General features: G+C 56.5%; 1 protein-coding gene across 4 annotated transcripts in view; it reads right to left on the bottom strand.

Moving 5' to 3' along the window:
• Positions 1-20,455, bottom strand: part of TNFRSF1B (TNF receptor superfamily member 1B) — a 35,606-nt gene that overhangs the window by 6,695 nt on the left and 8,456 nt on the right. For all 4 annotated transcript variants that reach the window (XR_009047766.1, XM_057697304.1, XM_057697313.1 and 1 more), the window contains exons 2-8: positions 10,455-10,554; positions 8,274-8,402; positions 7,655-7,804; positions 7,147-7,240; positions 6,502-6,731; positions 5,886-5,963; positions 5,294-5,328 (exon numbers count right to left, since the gene is read on the bottom strand). Coding sequence is in view for 3 of the 4 variants with exons in the window: in XM_057697304.1 (XP_057553287.1) it covers positions 5,294-5,328; positions 5,886-5,963; positions 6,502-6,731; positions 7,147-7,240; positions 7,655-7,804; positions 8,274-8,402; positions 10,455-10,554 (816 nt within the window). In the remaining variant the exon portion in view is untranslated. The remainder of the gene's footprint in view (positions 1-5,293; positions 5,329-5,885; positions 5,964-6,501; positions 6,732-7,146; positions 7,241-7,654; positions 7,805-8,273; positions 8,403-10,454; positions 10,555-20,455) is intronic.

Raw genomic sequence — 20,455 nt, 5'->3', positions numbered from 1 at the left:
ACAGTTGACACAGCACTTCTACACATTCTCTCCACGCACAGCACTTTTAGGATGTATGATTTTCTGTGGCTTCTGTGACTAGCATCGCTGCCGCCCTACTGCAGTGTGAGCCCTAGGAGGGCAGGGGCCATGTGGCCCTGTTCACCAGGCAGTCTTAGGAGTGAGGCAGGATTCTCACCTTCATTTTGCATAAGGAAGCTGAGGCCCAGAGAAGGACAGTGACTTTCCTAAGGTCACCCATCAGCATCGGGTGACAGAGCTCAACCGAGCAGCCAAAGGCATGGACTCTGGAACCAGACCACGTGCGTGCAAATCATGACTCCATCACTCACTAGCTCTGCAACCTTGGACAAGTTACTTAACCTCTTTGTGCCTCTGTTTTTCCATCTATAAAGGAAAGAATAATAACCTACCTCCTAGGGTTACTGTGAAGATTAAATGGCTCAGTTTTTGTAAAGTGCTCAGGACCGCGCCTGTGTCATAGTAAGCACCAGTCCAGGGTTTGTTAAATCAGGGCTCAGCAAACTACTGCTGCGGGCCAGGTCCGGCCGGCCACTGTTTCCGTACAGGCTGCGAGCTAAGAATGGTTTTGACATTTTTAAATGACTGAAAAAAATATTTAAAGAATATTTCATAACATGAAGTTATGTGAAGTTCAAATGTTAGTGTCCATAAATACAGTCTTATTGGCACACACCCACCCCCATTTGTTTATGTCGTGTCTGTGGCTGCCTTCCCACTGCAGTGGCAGGCTTGAGGAGCTATGACAGAAACCAGATGATGATCCAAAAAGCCTAAACACCGACTGTCTGGACCTTTACAGAAAACGTCTGCTGGCCCTTGTGTTCAATCAGTTAAGCCAGTGTAAAGAGTCCTCTCATTTCGGACCCTCAGCCTTGCTGTCTCTTGCAACACATTCCAGATTTCAATCCTCAAGCAGCTCTGTGACGCTCCATCTTCTTCTCATAAAACACAAATAACAATGACAATACTAATAAAATATTAGCCGACACTTGAATACATCCACTGCCAAGCACCTTCCAGACACGATCCACACCGATCCTTCCAACAGCCCAGTGTAATCCTCGCTTTGCAGATGTGGAAACTGAGATCCAGAGAGGCTAGTTACTTGCCCAAGGTCACAGTTAGGATGTGGTACATCTGGGCTAAAATCTACAGCACCTTTCCTGGGTGTTTGGGGTTTCAGCCCCAGAGGCTCAAGACAAGGTGCCCTGTTTCCAGACATCCATGCTGGAAATTTCACTCCGAGATGGTTGTTCGTTCCCATCAAGTGAAGAGATGCACAAGCCCCTGCCTTGTGGTTCTGGAAGATCACTGCATTCCAGAAAGAAAGAAGACAGAGGGGCCACGTTCTCACCCACTGCCCTGGCCTACCCAGGACGAGAGGGTCCAGGGTTGAATGAGAACCGAGGCAAGTGCTGGAGGGATGCGGTCTAGCAGGATCAGGGAGGTGAGGTCAGAAGAGGAGGACACAGGAAGGACACAGGTACCAATCCCCACAGCCCTCCTCCCCACCCAGCCTGAGCCCTCCAGAGCCCTCCATATCTCGAGGCCAGCTCCCAGACTCTCACTCCAGGACGGAAGGATCCTTTGCAAGCAGTCCCCACGAGGCCATGGCGGCCCAGAGAGGGCGAGTCCCCTGCTCAGTATCACACAGCAGGTCCATGGCAGAGGCGGGGGAAGCACAGCTCAGTGTACCAGAGCTGCGGGCTTCCCACTCAGTCCTGCCTCCCTGGTTCACTGCCCCCAGCCTTGGAGGAATGGAGGGCATTTCAAGTTCATGCTGAACCTTCGCTCAGATGGTCTGACCTTGGCATTGGACCCCACCCCCAGCCCTGCTCTGAGCTTGGACAGGCGGGGGAGAGGGAGGGGGCAGGGGAACATCCAAATGTCATTCCTCACACCCCCCAGAGAAGGGGCTTTTCAGTGTGCATCCTGCTTTTCTGCTGGTGGCTAGGGCCGGGCAGAACAGAAACCCCTAAAGGTCACAGCCTGCCTCCTCTCCCCAAAGCCACGAGTCGCAAAGTTCAGGCAGGCTCTGAGTGGGGCAGATGCATTCTGAGTCCTGTTCCTTGGGCTGGGACCCCAGGAAGGGGGAGCACTGAGGAGGCTCATTCAACAAACAGGATCGCAGCTAGCCCCGCTCACCTCCCAGCCCGGCCCTGCCATGGGCAGAAGCAGAGACCCTGGCAGAGCCGCCGGCTGGGCCTGTGTCTGTCTGCGTACGTGAGCGCGTGTGCCTGAGGTTGCACACATGGGCATGCGCCTATATGTACAGGTATGAGGGTGTCTGAAGTGTGCACACACGTGTGTCTCTGTGTGGGGGAGCACGTGTGCATGTCTATGTGTGGTGCAATCAGCATGTGTGCTGGAGGTGGTGAAGACAGGCACTCCCAAGTCTGTATCTCAGGCCACCCATTTGCTGTGTGACCTTGGGAAAGGTACTTAATCTCCCTGAGCCCGAGATTCCTGGGCTGTAAATCTGGGACAATAATCACACGGCCTGTGTCGTAGCACAGCCGTGAGAGTAAACAACGCCCAATACTGCGTGTGGCCCACGCACAGCACCTCATAAACATTCTCCCTCTTTATGAAACGAGAGCCTGTGTGTGAGTGTGTCTGTGGGGGTGATTGTGGATGAGCTCACACGTATGGTTACACTGGCCGTTTCTGAACAAAGGGAAGCCGCTGTCTTGCCACATCTTGGCGTTAGGAGGGACAGGGCGGTGCTGAGTCACCGTGCACTCAACCCCAGCGGCCTGGGTCAGGAGCGTTTACTAGGCTGCTGTCAGCAGGACCACTGCCAGCCGGCTGAGGAACGGACTGGGGCGCAGGCTGAGCACAGGGGTGGGAGCCCCGGGAATGAAGGGCACCTGGGAAGGGGACCAACCTCTGAGGGCAGTCCCTGCTGGGGATGGGGGTGTCTGGAATAATTCTGAATATCTGCCCTGGGCGAACAGGATGGTAGGTAAAGACAAGGCCTGCAGAGTCAGACTGAGCTTCAAACCTGGGCTTTGCCACTCACCGAGGGGTCTAACCTTACGCAGGGACCTGAACCTCCCTGAGTCTCAGTTTCTTCATCTGTGAAATGGGAATGATGACACCGTGTACCTCACAGGGGGCATGTGAGGATGCAGGGCCTGGTCTGGGCTTCAGCCGGTGGGGCGCAGGACCAGCTCGGACCTGCGCGTGTTTCTTCCCAGCTCCACGTTTAGTTAAGTAGCTTGAAATTGGCCATGGTGGGAGCATTTACAACACAGATATGAGCAAACTCCACAAATCAGGGTTTTGAGCTTTTTTTTCCCACTTGGAGGGCCAGTTACCAGCACACCCCTGGGCACTACATACAATGGCACTTAACAAACAACAGTGAAGTCACTCACATTCAGTCAACACAAAACTCAGTGAAGGGAAAGGGGAAGTGGGGGCTCCGGGCCACACGTGGGACAGCTTTACTGCACCCAGTATTGAGAAACACTGGGTCAGGAAAGAGAAAGTGGCAGCTGGGTGCCGGGGGGGAGCTTAGAGGGCGCACTTGCTCTATGGGCCACCAGGCAACAACTGTCAGCATCACTGAACTGAAGCCAGAAAAAGGAAGGAGTGGCATTTCCACACCAGGGGAGTGGGAAATGGTTTGAATTCCCAAACCAGTGTCTCTGTCTGCTGAAATACCGTAAGGCAGGTCAAAGAGCACCGGGCCAGGAGTCCAGAGACATACTGCTGTGTGACCTTGGGCCAGTCACTTTCCCTCTCTGTACCTCTTCTTGTCAGGACAATCAGGAGAGGAAATCAGTCTGGTTCCTACCAAGTCCAAAACGCTGTGTAAACGTCAGGCACTGGGCCACCAGGGCTGAGCTTTGCTCCCAACCAGGGGTGATTCTGTCCTCTGGGGGACCTTTGGCAATGTCTGGAGACATTCTAGTTCTCACTCCTGGGAGGTGGTGTTACTGGCACCTAGCGGGGAGAGGCCAGCAATATTGCTGAGCAGACTACAATGCACAAGACAGCTTCTCATGACAAAGAATTAGCAGGCAGGGTTGAGAGACCCTGCCCCAGCAGGACAGGGGACATGGAGGGGACTCCTTGGACTCATCTCCTCATCTGTAAAATTGGGCAAAAGACCTGCCCTTCCTACCTGGTGTGGGGTTGCAGCAGACACCATGTACTAGCTCACCCCACACCCATTTCCAAGCCCTCTCCCTGGTTCTCCTCCACTATAAACGCCAGGAAAGCAAAACACTCGCTTTTTCAGCCTCCCTTGCAGCTAGGAGTGGTCACATGATACCATCTGGCCAATGAGACAAAAGGAGAAGGCTACCCAGGGCTTCTAGGAAAGTGTCTGATTTCCTGTAAAAGGCACCATGGCTGTCCTGGCCATTTCCCCTCTTTTTCCTGCCTCAGACTGGAGGTCACACATGCAGTGGTGATCACCACCTTACGACACAGGCCACAAGCAAGAGAACAAAGGCCAACATACCAAAGATGCCAGAGCCTGGGATGCTGCTGGCTTCACAGTAGGATGCAACCGAACCAGTCCAGCAACCATCATACCCCTCGAGGTTGTGGTGTGACAGAACACAAAGCCCTTTTAAGTCACCCTTAAGGTTTTGGTTACTTGCAGCCAAATGCCTTCCTGATGGAGAGCTGATGAAATACTATGTCAATGTTCTGTTTCTAGCAAAAATCCTGCACAGGCCCTACGTCATAAAAATGATCAGAGGTAAGCTGCTTTGGCTGAAGTTGGGGGAGGACCCAGGCCCAACCCCGCAGCCTTGACGTCAACCCCAGAGATAACCCCCCCAGGCAGGACCCTCTGTGGAACACCAGGGTACCCCCCCCCACAGTTCAAGAACTACTTCTCCATGAGGCAGTGCTTTGTAAACTTTGTGGAGATGCTGAGAATTGTTGCCAGCCAGGTGAAAGGCACAGCCCTGCAAGCTGGGCTGAGACACGGTCCCCACTTAATGGTGAAGAAACAGCCATGAGCAATTCCACGTCCGTCCAAGGTCACACTGTGGGTCCACGACCACACGCTTGCCACTGACCTCACTGACCCCTCTGCTCCCTGATGCGGGCTTTCACACTCAGTCACCTTTATTAGCCCCAACGAGAGACCCTGGCTGGCCTTTCCTCAGCCTCCCAGGACTCTGTACACTGCCTGACTCTGGACAGACCAACCGAGAGACTTCACTGCTTCCCATGGGACAACCCAGCCCAGCAGGAAGGAGACTGGGGAGGTGGTGGGGGGGCAGGGAGGCGGAAGGGCACTCACCACCTTGGCGTCTCCTTGCAGGCAGAAGGGCTTCTCTGCAAAGAGGAGAGAGGGCACAAGTCAGAGAGAGTGATGTCCTCAGGTCATGTCTGTTCTAACTAGGAGGGAGCATGGGGCTCAAGCAGAAGCAGTTGGATTAGGCCCAGCCCTGGGGGGGAGCCATGACCTACAGACGAGGTACACAGAAGCCCCCACACCCAACTCTCCAGCCTGCCCGACGCGGCTCCCCTCCCCTCCCCCACCCCAACCATCCCTCAGCCTGCCCCCCTCTGCTCACACCACGCCCTCTGCTTTGCATTTCCTGCACTCACGTCTCCATCACAATCTTGCCCAGCCCAGGTGCCACCTGCTCCAGAAGGCCTGAACCCCCAGGATCCCCAGATAAGAATCCTGGGCTCCTGCCCTCTTGAATAAGTTAGTGGAAGCACCTTCCGCCCCAGGCTCTAAGCTCCTGAGAACAAGGACTACGGTAGCCAGCTCTGTCTGACCCATAAGGCTGTGCCCAGAGCTGGACTCACAGGAGGTGCCCCAGAAAAGCTTCCCAAACAAATGAGTGAATAAACGGATGAAGGAACGAAGGATGGACTCTTACTTTTTTTCTGGGTAATGATGACACAGTTCACCACAGTTATTATTAGCAGACCCAAGGCTGTCACACCCACAATCAGTCCTAGAAGAAAAAGAGAAGTTCAAAACAGCCACAAAAAGCAAACTCAAATGTACCAGGCACCAGGCAGGTCAGTCGACATCCACAGATGACTCGGGCTATCTCAGACGAGGGGCAAGCCCAGGGCAGAGGCTCTCAAATTCGATGACAAAACAAACAAACCAAAATCCACACACCAAACGAAACATGTCTGTGGGCCACACTCAGCCCGAGGGCCACAAGTTTGAAGCCTCTGGCCTGATGTAGTTCAGAAAGGAAGCCCATGATGCGGTGACCTGGCCCAGCACACTGTCAAAGCCTAGTGAGTTCACCAGAAGTGGCAACCAGAAGACCATCTCCACTTTCAGATAAAGCACTGACCCTACCTCTCCTCACCCAGGAATTCTTAGTGGCAAGTCTTGGAAGAAGGCAAGTCTCAACACTACCTGCATCCCAGGATGGAGTACAGGGTCCAGCCCATAACAAGCTCTTGGAAAGACTCTGAGGTGGGAGGGAGGGAGGAAGAGAGGGAGGGAAGATGAATGGGCCCCTGGTGACTTACCGATGGGAAGAGAGATGTTTGCTGTGTTGCGCCCCTCTACTGGGTAACTTGGAGGACTTGGGACCATCGGGAGCCGGACGGAGGTGCCTGGAGCTGCGCTGGGCCCTGGAGTCGGCTCCATGTGTTGGGATGTCGTGGGGGCTGGGCCCGGGGCCACTCTTAGGGTGGGGAGCATAGATGTGCAGACTGCATCCATCTTTGCAGTGCCAGGGGTGGCCACGGAGCTACAGCTGGGGGAGGAGGAGGCTTGGTCAGGGGGCAACAGAAGACCAAATGGCTCAGGGTAGCTGGGCTCACTCGTGGGGGACAAGCCGGTGTACAAGGGGCCCAGCAACTGGGACACGGGAGCAGGTTCGTGTGCCACGCCCCCTTTCAAGACTGTCCCTCATGTCCCTAGCCCACCTTTCCCCACGCTTCCGTCTTGATTTCCAGGGCAAAACTCCTGTTCACCACGCTGTCTGTTCAGGGACCCACCCACTGTCAGATAAACCTGGCATTGAACAGGGCTCGGCAATGCCTCAACCCAAGGGAGAAACTGGGGGGATTCCAGGCACCGTGGCACAGCTATTCTGTGCTCTAGGCCTCAGGATCACCCAGGGGCAGCCCCTCCTTGTTCCTCCAGAACCACAGGATTCAGCCACTCACATCCTGTGGGGCCTGCAAGTATCTGTGGATGATGTCGTGTCGGAGAATGTCCCCGGGGCACAGGCAGCGCATACCACGTCTGATGTTGCAGTTCCTTCAAGAAAAAGTGGAAACAGTCACCAACTCAGATATTCTGTGGGTCAGGTGGGCCTTGGCCCTAGGGGATCTGGAGCCCTCGAGGAAGTCTGAGGGGCCCGAGGAATTCCGTCTGTACCTCTAACCCTTAACACTCACACACACAACCCTGCACAGTTTGTCCTTAACCAATTCTAGTGACTGTGTCTTCCCCAGGGCGCTGCCTGAGTTTCCAGGAGACTGGGGCTTAATTTGTCCACCTCTGGACCCCTAGGGCCTCATGCACGGGAGGTGACCGATCAGGAGTGCTGGAGGGAAGAATGAATCTGACGGGTGGACAGAGGGGGAACAGGCACCTGGCGGCCACTGACAACGCTCCCAGGAAGGAGAGGCCCAAGGGGGTCCCCAAGGACCTCTGGCCCTGGCCCCGTACCCGCTTTGGCCACGCCGAAGCCAGGGCCACATTTGCGCAGTGGCACGCACAGCCGGCACCCCTCCTGCCTTCCCAGGGTGCAGTACCAGCCCGGCTTGCAGGTGCAGACTCGGTTCTGTTCTGTTGTGCAGGCTTGAGTTTCCAACTGGTCTGGAGGAGGGAGAAAACAGCCAAGGGTCATGCCTGCCTCCACCGGCCCCACCCACTGCCACGCCCACTCCATCTTCCCACCCAGCCCCACCACCTACAGACAGCTCTGATCTCCAGCAGACCACTGAACCGCCCTCAGGATGGGGCAAAAAGACTGCTGGACACAGAGTCTCCATCAAAACGTGAGCGAGCACACTTGCTTTCTCAGGCACAACGTCCTCAACCCTAAAAAATAGGCACCATTTTCCCACTGCTGCCCTTGGCCTGTCTACCCTAAGGGGCTATTGAAGAGGATTTGGTGAGACAGAGGATGACAATGCCACTGATAAACAGTAAAAAGCTGTCCATGTGCCCTGGGCCATGAAAACAAAGATCTGGGATAATCCCAGCCAGTCCTCAGGCAAAGGGGCTGGAGTGCACGGTGGTCAGGGGAGGATGCCCGGACTACCCCTCACTCTGAGCCACTCACCGGAGCTGCAACGGGAGTTACAGCTAAAGCACGCAGGGACCAAGTTCCAGAGCTGGGTGTATGTGCTTCTCTCACAGGACACACACACGGTGTCTGAGGTCTGGTTGCATGAGGATTGAACGCGGTAGCCTGAGAAAGCAAGGCCAGGAGTCTCAGTGGAGGAGGGCAGGGGTGGGGTGGAGGGTTCTGCCTGGACTCTGGGCTCATCCTCCATCCTCCAGAGCCCCAGAGTCCTGAGGCCTGGTCAGGAAGGCCCTTTGATGGAGTTCTGACTCTACATCATCTCCCATCTCTGAACCCTGCAGGGCTCATAAAGTATCTTCCCCTCTGTTCTTTTCAGATGTCTGGAATTTCACCATTGGAACTGCCTATTATTAGTCAATAACATTTTAGTAAGAACTGGTTTGCCAGTTCCTTTCTTCTTCAGAGTTTGCTGAAATTCTCCAGCTGGGAAAGGTAAAAAAGGCAGTAGTAGTCATCCCTGGTATACCATCAAGGATGAGGCCATGGGACTCCTGAAGGCCTCCAGAGGAGGCATGCTAGGGGATGGGAGAACACCCAGGTAAACCTCAAGAAGTTTCTCTTCTGAGCACCTGTCTCCCCCATTCCTATCCTGCCACCTTCACTGCTGTGCTAACCTAGTAACATCTTACAGAGACCCTACCGGTTAATAGAAGAAAGAAGAGCCACTTCTGGGACTTCCCTGGTGGTGCACTGGTTAAGAATCCACCTGCCAATGCAGGGGACAAGGGTTCAATCCCTGGTCAGGGAAGATCCCACATGCTGTGGAGCTACTAAGTCCGTGCACCACAACAACTGAGCCTGTGCTCTAGAGCCCGCGAGCCACAACTACTGAAGCCCGCATGCCTAAAGCCCACGCTCTGCAACAAGAGAAGCCACTGCAATGAGAAGCGCATGCATCACAACGAAGAGCAGCCCCCTCTCACCACAACTAGAGAAAGCCCGTGTGCAGCAACGAAGACCCAATGCAGCCAATAAAAATAAATTTATTTAAAAAAAAAAAAAAGAGTCACTTTCCCTAGAGTCTATTAAAATGGCCATGGGAGGTGACAGGTACATCTGTGCCTGCCCACATCTCAGGCTAGTGGCTCAAAGCTCTCCAATGGCTTTCTGGATCCTGCAGAATAAAATCTAAAATCCTTACCATGGTCCCTGCTTACTCACTCTGGGCCACACAGTGGCCTCATTATTCTCCAAGTTCACCAAACAAGCTAACACCTCAGGGCCTTTGCACATGCTGTTCCTCCATATGTTTGCATGACTCACTCCCTCACCTCCTGCATGTCTCTGTCCAAGTGTTGGCTCCTCAGAAAGCCCTTCCATGATCACCCCCGTACAGAACAGCATGTCCTACTCATCTGTCTCCATCTGCCTTCCCCTGCCTTGTTTCCATCACAGACCACACGTCTTCTTCCTCTATTGGTTTGTTTGTCTAGGCCTCTATTAGAATGCAAAATCCACGAGGACGAGGTTTTGTCTGCCCTGCTCTCTGTCATATTCCCAGCACTCAGAACAGTGCCTGACACTTGGCAGATGCTTTATAAACATTATAGGAATGAATGTATAAACAGATGAATGGATGGACAGCACCGGGAGTTGGGCCACCTGGCTCTCCCAACTGGGAATAAGCCTCAGGTCCGCCATCTTTGAAATGGGTAGCTGTCATTGATTCAGTCAAATATGCACTGAGCACTCGCTGTGTGCCAAGTATGGGGCCAGGTGTTGGGGGTTCAGTAGAGAATAAGCCACAGTCCCCATTCGGAGGAGCACACACTGGGGGAAACGGAAGAGATCCAGGCCATGATCACGCAGTGCAAAGAGAGCTGCTGCCATGGGGGACGTAAGGGCCAGTGGGAGCGCAAAGGAGGAGTCAGATCTGGGCAGGCAGGGCGGGCACGCTTCCTGGAGGAGGGGGACATCAGAGGTCTAAAGGATAAGCAGGAGTCAACCAGGGGAAGGGAGTTGGGAAGTTCATCAGGCAGAAGGAACAGCACGTGCAAAGGCCCGGAAGCAAGAGGGAGGATGGGGTCAATTCGTGAAACCAAAGGGAGCTCAGGAAAAGTCCAAGGCCCTGACCCTGACACACCCACTCCCTTCAAGGCACCGGCCCACAGGGACCCAGCCAGGCTGAGGGTGAGGGCCCCAGCAGCCGCACCTCACCTGGTGGACACTTGCTGCAGCACACCTGCACCTTTGTGTCGTAGTATTCTCGCGGCCGGCACAAGCTTCCAGACTCTGGGACGTAGGGGATAAACACGGCCTAGAAGGGGGAAGGGAAGGACAGCCGTCAGCGTGGCCACCATGGATCCTGCTACGCCGGACGCCCAGATCCCCATCCTGTGCCCTGCAAGTGTTAGGCCTTCTCCCGGATGGGGCTCCACTGACGGGTGGGGGGTGGGGCAGGTAGAGGCAGAAGAAGAGATAGTCCCTGCCTTCTTTCACCTCCTTCTCATTCTCCCTCAGTGTAACACACGTCTGCAGGTGAAGACACGGAGCCAGCTGGCTGGAGGGTGGGGCCAGCTCCTAACCCTACACAGGGCAGAGGAGAGGCCTTGAAGCCTCCCAGCAGGCGGTGGCCTTGGTCACAGAGAACCCAGGAGCTCAGCACAAACCGGCCATGCCTAGGTTGCCTCCCCTTCCCTCCTGCGCCTGGTAATCACCCCTTCACCCTTCCAGCTGAGTGCTGCCTCCCCTGGGAAGCCTTCCCTGACTCCCCCAGGCTGATTCAGGTTCCTCCGCTCTGGGCTCTCTCTAAACACTGAACACGCCCCTCCTAACGATCGCCTCATTGTGCTGAAATGGGGCACCTTCTTGTCCTCCCACTCCTAGCAGGTATATTTGCATGCACACATGTGTATACCCATGCACATAACACACAGACACACACACATCTGCGATGCCAAGGGCAGAAAACAATGACCTCATCATCTCTAGACCCTCAGTCTCCAACATGGGGCCCACGGCAAAGTTTGGGCTCAGTGGATGAATATTTGTTGATGACAAGAGTTATATTTCTGGAGCACTTACGGGGTGCCAGGCGCTGGTCAATGTGTTCCAGGTGCCCTAGTCGGTGGATGTGGTTGCACCCCACTCAGATCCCCATACCAGCAGGGCACCTGGCTCCAGCTGTCTTGGGTGTTGCCCCATAATGGCTCCCAGCCCTCAGGTGGGACCGATGTGGCGTAGTTCACGCTCCAGAGCGCTACCCCCCAACCCGTGGGGTCGGGGGCATGAATTGTAGGGAGGCAGGCTGTCCCTTGGCCTTCCCCTCCCCCTCCACAGCACCACCCGGGAGGCGGGACTGCTGGAGCCGGAGGCAGGTGGACCCCTGGCTGGTCCCTGCATCCAGGACAAGTGGGCCTGGAAACCCAGCTGCTTGCCCCACTCAGCCTGGCAGACCCGCCCTGGCTGCACACGGCTCAGTGCCAACAGCTGGAAACATCAGGTGGATGACCCCGGGGGGCTGGGGAGCGATCTGTGGCTCTTCTTGCCCCCACGCCCTTGCCTCCTCCACCTGGTGACTCTTCGCTGTCACCCCAGAGCCTGGCATGTGTTGACAGTTGATGCTCAGGGCTCACTAATCTCAGCAGCGGGCTTCATTACAACATCATTTCCTGGCGGGGTCCCACCCTGGCACCAGGGCCACCGAGCCCTAACACAGGTGCACCTTCCATGCTGATTGGCCCCTGAGGCCCGTTCCCCATCCTCACGCCCACCCCAGGCCTGGTGCCTAACCCCAGGAAGTCAGCTCTAAGGACGCTGGGAGAGACGCAGGCAGCCAGCAATGGAAGTGGGATCCATTCTGCACAACATAGAGCCTAAAAAGCAACTTCCATTCCCATCTGAACTGTAAGCTGGCAGGCTCATGGCTGCACATGCGTTCACACACACACACACACACACACACACACACACACACACACACACACACACACACAGAGTCACTCAGTCCTGGTACTTCTTCCCTCCCGGTTTGGTCCTGGAGTAAAGCCCCTTCTTGGGGTTTCTCCCACTTCTTGGTGGCTAGGGGTCACTGCTTGCGTCCAAAGCACCTGGGGGGTCTCTTATAATGCGGACTCCCATCCCAACAAAGGGAGCCCAGGGGGTGAGCCCAGGAAGCTGTCCTGTTCACAAAAGAAAAGGAAAGAAAGAGAAAACCTGCCCAAGTGATTCCGAGGCTCCGCTGCTGAGCAAGCCTGACCTGCACGCAGGCCGGAGCAAGATGACCTGGGGGCGCACGCGGAGGAGATCCAGCGATCAAAGCCTCGGGGAGCCCCGAAAGCAGCACGTGTACTTCCTGGCAGCCCCTCCACACCACCATCCAAACGCACGTTACCTGCATGGAGGGCTGAGCTGTCCCCTCCCCGTTCCCCCCGCAGCCTGCTGTGCCTCCTGCTCTGACTGAGCACCGCAGACTGCAGCCTCCCCCTCAGACAGCAGCCTGAGGGCAGGGAGGGGCCACACCGCCTTCCCTCGAGCCCCCTGCCCCCCAGGAGGGGAGGGCACAGGTCTCAAGGACCCTGCACATGCTGGGCTTCCTCCCCCAAGTACCCTCGGCAGGAACTAGAGGAGCCCCTCACACCTGTGGGCCCTGAGAGCCACTGGGCCCGGCAGCTCCTGGCGGGGAGAGGACTCCTCCCCCTCCTGGGGCAGCCCCCGTGGTGCAGCCCAGGGCGGCCTGCCCTGCCTGGGGGAGGATTTCCTGTCAGGGCCCAAAGGACTTGACGGGAAAGGGCCCTGCCTTGGCCAAGGCTGGGCTCTCTCTCCACCCACAGGGCAAGGGTTCCGGGACAAAGACAGGCAGCTGGACCCCCAGGGCCCCCAGGCCACTGCCCGGCGGCCTCGCATACAGGGTCTTTTCCTGTCTGAATCTTGCCATGAATCCCCTTCCCTACACTTCCTCCTGCTGCTCTGACTCCAGCCCAAGCTGCTGGCAGCGGGTGGCGGTCAGCCCTCCCTTAAGCTATCTTGAGGCCTGTTTATCCTCTTGGACAGAAAGAAAAAAAAAAAAAAAAAACCCGACCCACTGCCCTGTCATGGCTAAACAATGAGGAACAGAAAGCCCCTTGCAGAGCTGGACAAAAGGTCACTCCCTCCACTGCCCTGCTCATCAGAGCACAGGCCAGGCTGGAGCACGGCCCTGGAAGCCGGGCCTCAGGTCAGCAGAGGAACCATACAAGCTGAGGGTCCTTGGAAGTCCCCAGAACATGGTGAGCAGCCTCTGGGAAACTCGGGGCTATGCACGCTTCTGTTTTGTTTGGTGGCAAGGAGGGTCAGATCCACATGCCACCCGCCCACAGGGGAGCTCTGACATTTTAAAATGAGGAAATGAATTGGGTAGTACTGGATCCACTCAGCATGCGTAGCAGACCCAATCTTTCAAAGTCCAGCATCCCCGAGTAAAAGCCTGGAAATCGCTGATGAGCATTAACCACTCATTTAACAGGTGGGAAATCTGTGACCCCAGTGTGTGGGTGTTGTGCGCATGTGTGTTGGGAGAGACTGGAGAAGATTGATGATAAATGGATGGATGGATGATGGATAGATGGATGGATGATGGATAGATGGATGGATGGATGGATGGATGGATGGATGATGGATAGATGGATGGATGATGGATAGATGGATGGATGATGGATGGTTGCACGGATGATGGATGGATGCATGGATGCATGGATGATGGATGGATGCATGGATGATGGATGGATGGATAGATGGACAGACAGACAGATAAACAGAGGGGGAGAGAGGATGATAGATGAAAAGGAGGGAGGGAGGAGGGAAAGCAGGAAGGAAGAAGGAAAGAAAAGAAGGAAGGACTGATTTAACATCCAATTTGTGAGGCACATCTGATTGTGCCCATTTCACAGATGGTGAAATAAAGATGGAAAGAAGACAACCCACCTCCTGGGGTTTCCCAAAGGCCCTGCCAGGGCCTGGCTGGTGGCAAGCTGAGGGAGCACTGTGCACAAGGGGCCAACAGGGCCCATTCCTCACCCGCCACAGACCTCAGAGCTGCTTCACATCAGAGTCTGTAGCTCCATTTCCTCTACGTCCCAGGAGCAACTGTACATGCTGCACCCACCACTGGATAGAGACTCCTCACCAACATTTCACAGATGCTCCAGAGGCAAAGCTATGCACGCAAGGCTACACCAGAAGAGCCACACGCCCGCCACCCCTATCCTTCCCTTGGGGGCCCAAGCTTCCCTTCCCCTCAACACAGACCCAGGACCCCAAGTGCCTCTAAAACTCAACATCTGCTCCCACCATGTGGCCTCTGTCACTCCTCCAGGTTCTCAGCTTTGGCCCTTCGGGGAGGAAGGGGAAAAAAAGGATATTCCTGAGGCACCAACTATTTGTCAGGGCAGGCTGCAAGCACTTTAGAATTCCACTCCTACCCGCTCCAAAGCAGGTGGGTATGTGCCCATTTCACAGCTCAGGGAGATCAAGTCACTTGTCTGAGGTCTGGGAGGGAGGAGCTGGGATGTGACTCTTGCTCTGTTCCACTGGAGAAATCTTTGCTCCCCTCCTCAGGACAGCTGCAGGGGCCAGCTCCTGGGATCCGCCCTCCGCCCCGAGTCACTGCTGTGCCACCAGCCCCCGCTCATCCACCTCCACGCTGAGCGGAGCCTGGGGGTGCTGGCTCACACAGGCACACGTGCCCTCTCCCTCTCTCTCTCACACTCATTCTCTCTCTCTCTCTCACACACACACACAATGCAGGGGACCAGGGGACCTCTCCCAGCCTCAGGCCAACATCCTCTGACCTCAGCTCTTGACCTGGTCTCCCAGGTAGCCACGTAGGAATCTCAGAAGAGCCCATCTCCTGCAGCAGGCAGGGACATCCAGCACCCGAGACCTGGCTCTTCCCAGAACTACGTGTCACAGCGCTCCCTGACCTCTCAGGAGCTGGCAGCTCCTCAGCAAGCAGGAGTAGGGCTCAAGGCTCAAAGGTAGGAGTCTGTGAGCAGGGAGGTTTGGCCCAGCTGATCTGCAGCTCTGCCAAGTGCTGGAGGGACGTGTGGAAGCCAACGACAAGGAGAACGAGGCCCAGAAGTGGGGGCAGGATTGAGGTACGGCAGCTCAGGGCTGGCAGGAACCTTAGCGATCATCTCAGACGACCTCCCATTTAGTGGTGGAGAAAGACAGGGGAAAGGTGGAAACGCTCGTTCACTCACTCAACAAACTTAACGAGCACCACGGTTCTAGGTGCCGGGCACTCAGCATCAAACACATGCAAGTCCCTGCCAGGGAAGCTGGGCACTCGTAGGGGAGACACAGTCACGCACAGTGGAAAGTGGGATGTGGTAGCAAAGGAAAAGGGAAAAGCAAGGTGGGGCCAGGAGCCCCAGGGAGGATGTGCTTCATGTGTTCCGTGCACAGCCATGGGGCCAGGACAGCTAGGCCAGGGTGGGCGAGGGCGAGGGTGCTAGGAGACAGAAACGGCTGCACCTTCTCCTGAAAGCCTGCACCCTGCAGAGCTGTTTACAGGCATTACTGTCTCTTTGATTCCTCACCCCAGCACTGCGAGGTCGGCACTATTATTATTCCCAAGTCACAGATGATAAAACTGAGCCTCATAGAGGTCTCCTCACCTCCAGCCCTGTGTTTCTTCCCCACCCCAGAAAGAATGGACCTCAACCCTCCCCGCCCCGGGCCCACCCCAAAGGTCCTCTCTCTCCTTCTCTGTGCCTCAGTTTCCTCATCTGTAAAATGGTGGTGTGGCCTGGATGAGGCCCTAAGCCCTTTCCAGCTCTGGCTTCTTAAGCATGGCCGTCAAAAAGCTCAGCCCCCTCCCAAGACCTCAGGAGGACGGGGTGGGTGGGTGGCCCACCCACACGAGAGGTGGAAAAACTGAATGACCTCGGAGGTGGGGGCTGGGGTGTGAGGCAAGGCTGAGTGTGGGTGTGGGGTGGGGCCTCCCTGCCCCAGCTCTGCCCCTCAAACCCTCCCCCAGGGTGAGGACCCCCTGAGCCTCAGCAGGGGGCCTCTGGGAGGAGGGGGCTGGAGATGCACACCCTCCCAGGTACACGGACACCTGGCACCACCGGAGGGGCACCAGACCTAGTTCAGGGGATCTGGTCCTAGGGGACTTGGGGACATCACTTACTCTCTCTGATCCTCAACACTGTCATCTGTAAAGTGGTGACATAACAACTTGCCCTGCCTCCTCCTCCTCAGGTTATTGTAGGCACAAAGGCAGGGGGGCGGGTCTTAACTTGGGTCCGTCATTGTCTCCCAGACTCCCAGGGGACCCAGCGGGGAGCTCTACGGGTCTGCAAAGGCCCTGACACAAGTGTGGGGCCTTGTGTTTCAGCCGAGAACAGGCAAGGCGAGGACAAGTTGTTGGGAGCAGGCTGCCCAGTTCTGGTGAGGTGCCAGGTGGCCCATGCAGGCCTTGCAAAGGAGGGGGGCATCCCTCCCACCTCGAGAGCAAGTCTGGGAAGCCGACCTGTGACCCTTGGAGTTATGGGGTCACCCTCAGGCTGACCCCAGGCCCAGTCCTCGAGAAGCCTCAGGTCAGTAGACCACCGCAGGCCAGCTGCAGGGACAGAGGAGTGGGCCTCAGTGGGGCAGAGGGGGGGAGGGGATGCCCGCAGGCCAGATGTGGGCTTCCTAGGGTGGGGGCCTTGGGTGGTCTCCAAGCAACTTTGCTCAAGAGGAACACCTGGAGGGGTGAAGGGACAGCAAAATAGAGAGTCTGGGTCAGTGACCAAAACTCAGTGGCCAGTGGTCCTTAAAAGTGTCCACAGCACACAGTGTCCAGTGCCCAGGATAAGGGACAGAGCTGTGGCTGTGAGTCCCTGAAAGAGGGTGAGCCTCTGAGGCCGGCCGGGGGCAAAGCTAGAGCAGGACCAGGCTTACCTGGCGAGTCAGGAATGAATTTTCCCACCTGCCGCCCCCTCCCTTTCCCGTCCCTCCCCACGTTCACCCCGGAGGAGCAGAACCCACAGCTAGCAGCTGCGGCTGCGGGAGGAAGACTAGGTGACAGTGGGCATGGCACGGGGGCCCGCCCAGCCATCAGCAGGGCCAGGGCACCAGGCAGGCCCTCTGACTGCGGAGCCTGAGTCAGCGCCATTTTCGCAGGGAATTGGGCAACCCGGCGCCTGCTGACTTCCTGCCTCCCTGCTCCCCGACCAAGACCCTGCATGCACCCCAAGAGGGGGGTCCTCAGTCCCTTCTCCTATTTATAAATAGACTGCGAGAGGGGAAGGCAGAGAAGGACAGGCACGGGGAAGGAGGAAGAAGTGGCCGCCACCAAGATGGTGTCATCTGAAAGCACTAAAACTGTGGGGCCCCCTGTGCCCCTCCCACCAGCACCGACGAAGCACTGTGGGGGTCTCCAAGGCTTTTTAATTTTCTGGAGACCCCCCGTTAGATGCCAGTACCCTTAGGAAGGGGTCCCACTCCTAGCCTCCCCCAGGAGCACACCTGGGCAGGGTGAGAGCAGGAAGGCGAGGTGGTGGGAAGGAGGCCACGGGGGAAGTTTCAGCCTTGGCGAGTAGCACGTGCGCCTCAAAGCTTCTCTTTCCACAGAGTGAGAAGGACACATAGAGGCTGTTTAGACCCAGGAGAACCACCTGTGTGCAGACAGTGCTGGGCAAGTTCACATGCATTCTCTGGTTTTATCTCTGCACCAACACAATAAGGTCAGCACCATCCCATTTTAGAGATGCAGAAACAGAGGCTTCCGAAGATTCAACAGCATGTCCCAGGCCACAGAGCCAGCAAGTGGCAGACAGGAAGTAGTCCCAGCTACATCTGCCTCAGTGTCCTCAGACAGTCTTATACCCCATGGTCTTCTCTTGCTCCCTCATTTTACAGAGGAGGGGCCCAGAGAGGGAGAGTGACTCCCCAGAGAACACACAGTGAGCAAGGCGTGGGCAGGTTCAATGATTCCCCAGGCAAAAGGGTCTCCAAGATCCCAGGGGCAGACACTACAGCCACAGGGCAGAGCAGAGGCATCTGCCCAAGGACCCAGGGACCCCCACACAGGCAGAAACCGGCTTCAACCAATAGAGAAACCACATCATTTCCATGGCATGTCCCTGGGGCCCTGGTGTACAGTGAGAGATGGCAGAGCCATTCAGGCCCCAATCTTAGGGGGTTCTCAGGAGCCCCGCAGACTGCGGGGTGCACCCGACACAGCGATGACGCCGAAGCCAGGCGGTGGAGGCTCGCCTGCCGTCACGGAGAGGAGCGGCACCTGCGTCAGGACGACCGACCACATCATAGGCAGCGGTCCAGGGTGACACATCCCACTCCCGACCTGCTGCCTGTGATGTTGCTTTAGAAGTGAGCTGGGGGCAGACAGGAAGCCCAGGCTGGTATCCGGTTCTTGGGGCCAGGCTTTGTGCTAAGAACCGGGGTACAAAGATACTGGGGTGTGGTCCCTGTGCTCAAGGAACCCTCAGTCTAGTTGCAGAAAACACCCCAACCCTTTCCATTCCCCCCCGACACACACCCCCCAGGCCTGCCCATATCACCTCCTCAATCTCTCACGGCCCCACCTCCCTGCCCACAGCATCTCTCATCACCTACAACCTCCTCACTCTTGGTCCCCAGGCTTTGCAGACGGACCCAAAGCCACCTTCCTACACCAAGTCTGGCCTGAGATCAACGTCCTCAGCTTAGGGCCCGGGGGCTGCTGCCCAGGCCCTGCCAGCATCTCCCACCCCGTCTTCACCTCACCCTGCATCCTCCCCTCTGGCTCCGGCACCCTCTTCCACGCATCCTCCTGCTGTTCCCTCTGCTCCAACATCCTGACCACTCCCTTTTGCAGGGCTAACTCTTTGGCTTCTTTCAAGAGTCCTCTCCACTATTATCTCAAGGAAACCTTCTCCGGACCCGCAGATGGGGTCAGAGGTCCCCACTGAGGGCTCCAGCGACAACCCGGACATATCTCTCCACTGCATGGACCACTTTTTGGTTAATTATTTGCTTCCGTGTCTCCCGTCTGTACCCTCTCGTGTGAGCTCTGAGCCAGACACCTGGGTTTCAGTCCCAGCTCTGCCATTCACCAGCCTCAGTTTTGCCATCTGTGAAACAGGGACAAAAGCAGTGCCAGCCTCATGGGGCTGTTATGATTCACTGGGCCAAGGTGTGTGCAGTGTTCAGCGCCGTGCCCAGCAGCAGTAAGAACTGAGCGTTAGTCGTTGGGTTTTTATTACTCATGGCTCTACGCCCAGCCTAGCACACAGCCCACGGCGGGTACCTAATAGACGCTGAATTGTTTAACAGAAGCAAAAGCTTTCATTTCCAATTAGTTGAAATGAGCTAGGGCTAGCATGTGAACTGGGCAGGAAATGGGCTTATATATAGAGAGAGGGTGGCGTCCCCAGACTAGCAGAGCCCCTCAAAGCCCCACAACCACAATGACATCCAGGTGGTAGTTTAGGCACAGAGCTTGGAGGGGGCCATCTGGGGTGGAATCTTGGCTCTGCCTCTAGTGAGCTGACAGCCTGAGCCCAAAGCCTAACCTCTGTGCCTCAACTGCTTCTCCTATCAAATGGGGATGAAAATGGTAGCCCCTTCCCAGGTGGCCTTGGGGACAGAAGGCACTTGGGGCATGTAATGCATCAGACCCTTGCCAGGTACCCACGAAGCACCGCCTGGATGTCAGTCCTAGCTCAGGGTCCGCTGTATTCTCTCAGCCCCCAAAGGGAAGTGACAGAGGGGAGCCCCTTTCACCCCCTCTGAGATAAGGTTTACCTCACCACTGAGAGGAAAACCAAAGCCCGGGAAAAGGTCCCAAGGTCCTGGCAGCAGAGGCAGGCAGGCCCCCAGGAATTGTCCCCCTCTGCCCATGGGGGCTCATCGCATTTCACACCTGAGATGAGCAGGCCAGCCCCGCCCAGCCTCACGTCCAGCCCAGCAGCGGCCAGGGTGAACGAGGCCAGGATCACCCCGGGGCTGACCACGACAGGCCCAGGAACACATGAAGCTGACGCCGTCCACAGTTAGGTTGCAGGGGCAGGGCAGAGGCCAGAGGGGCCTCTCGTTGCAGGATGGGGTGGAGAGGGATGGCTCCCCTTCCTCCCAAGTGCCTCTGTCCCCACCCTTGGTCTCTGGTCCAGCCCAAAGCCCACCTCCCCCTCCCTGAAGCCTCTGATCCTTCCTTCCTGTTTTGCTGCTACTCCCTCAGCCCAGAGCTCTTG

This window comes from Hippopotamus amphibius, chromosome 1 (genome assembly GCF_030028045.1).
Source record: "Hippopotamus amphibius kiboko isolate mHipAmp2 chromosome 1, mHipAmp2.hap2, whole genome shotgun sequence".
NCBI lineage: Eukaryota > Metazoa > Chordata > Mammalia > Artiodactyla > Hippopotamidae > Hippopotamus > Hippopotamus amphibius.
Note: the sequence above shows the minus strand (reverse complement) of the source record. Positions and strands in the feature narration are given on the sequence as shown.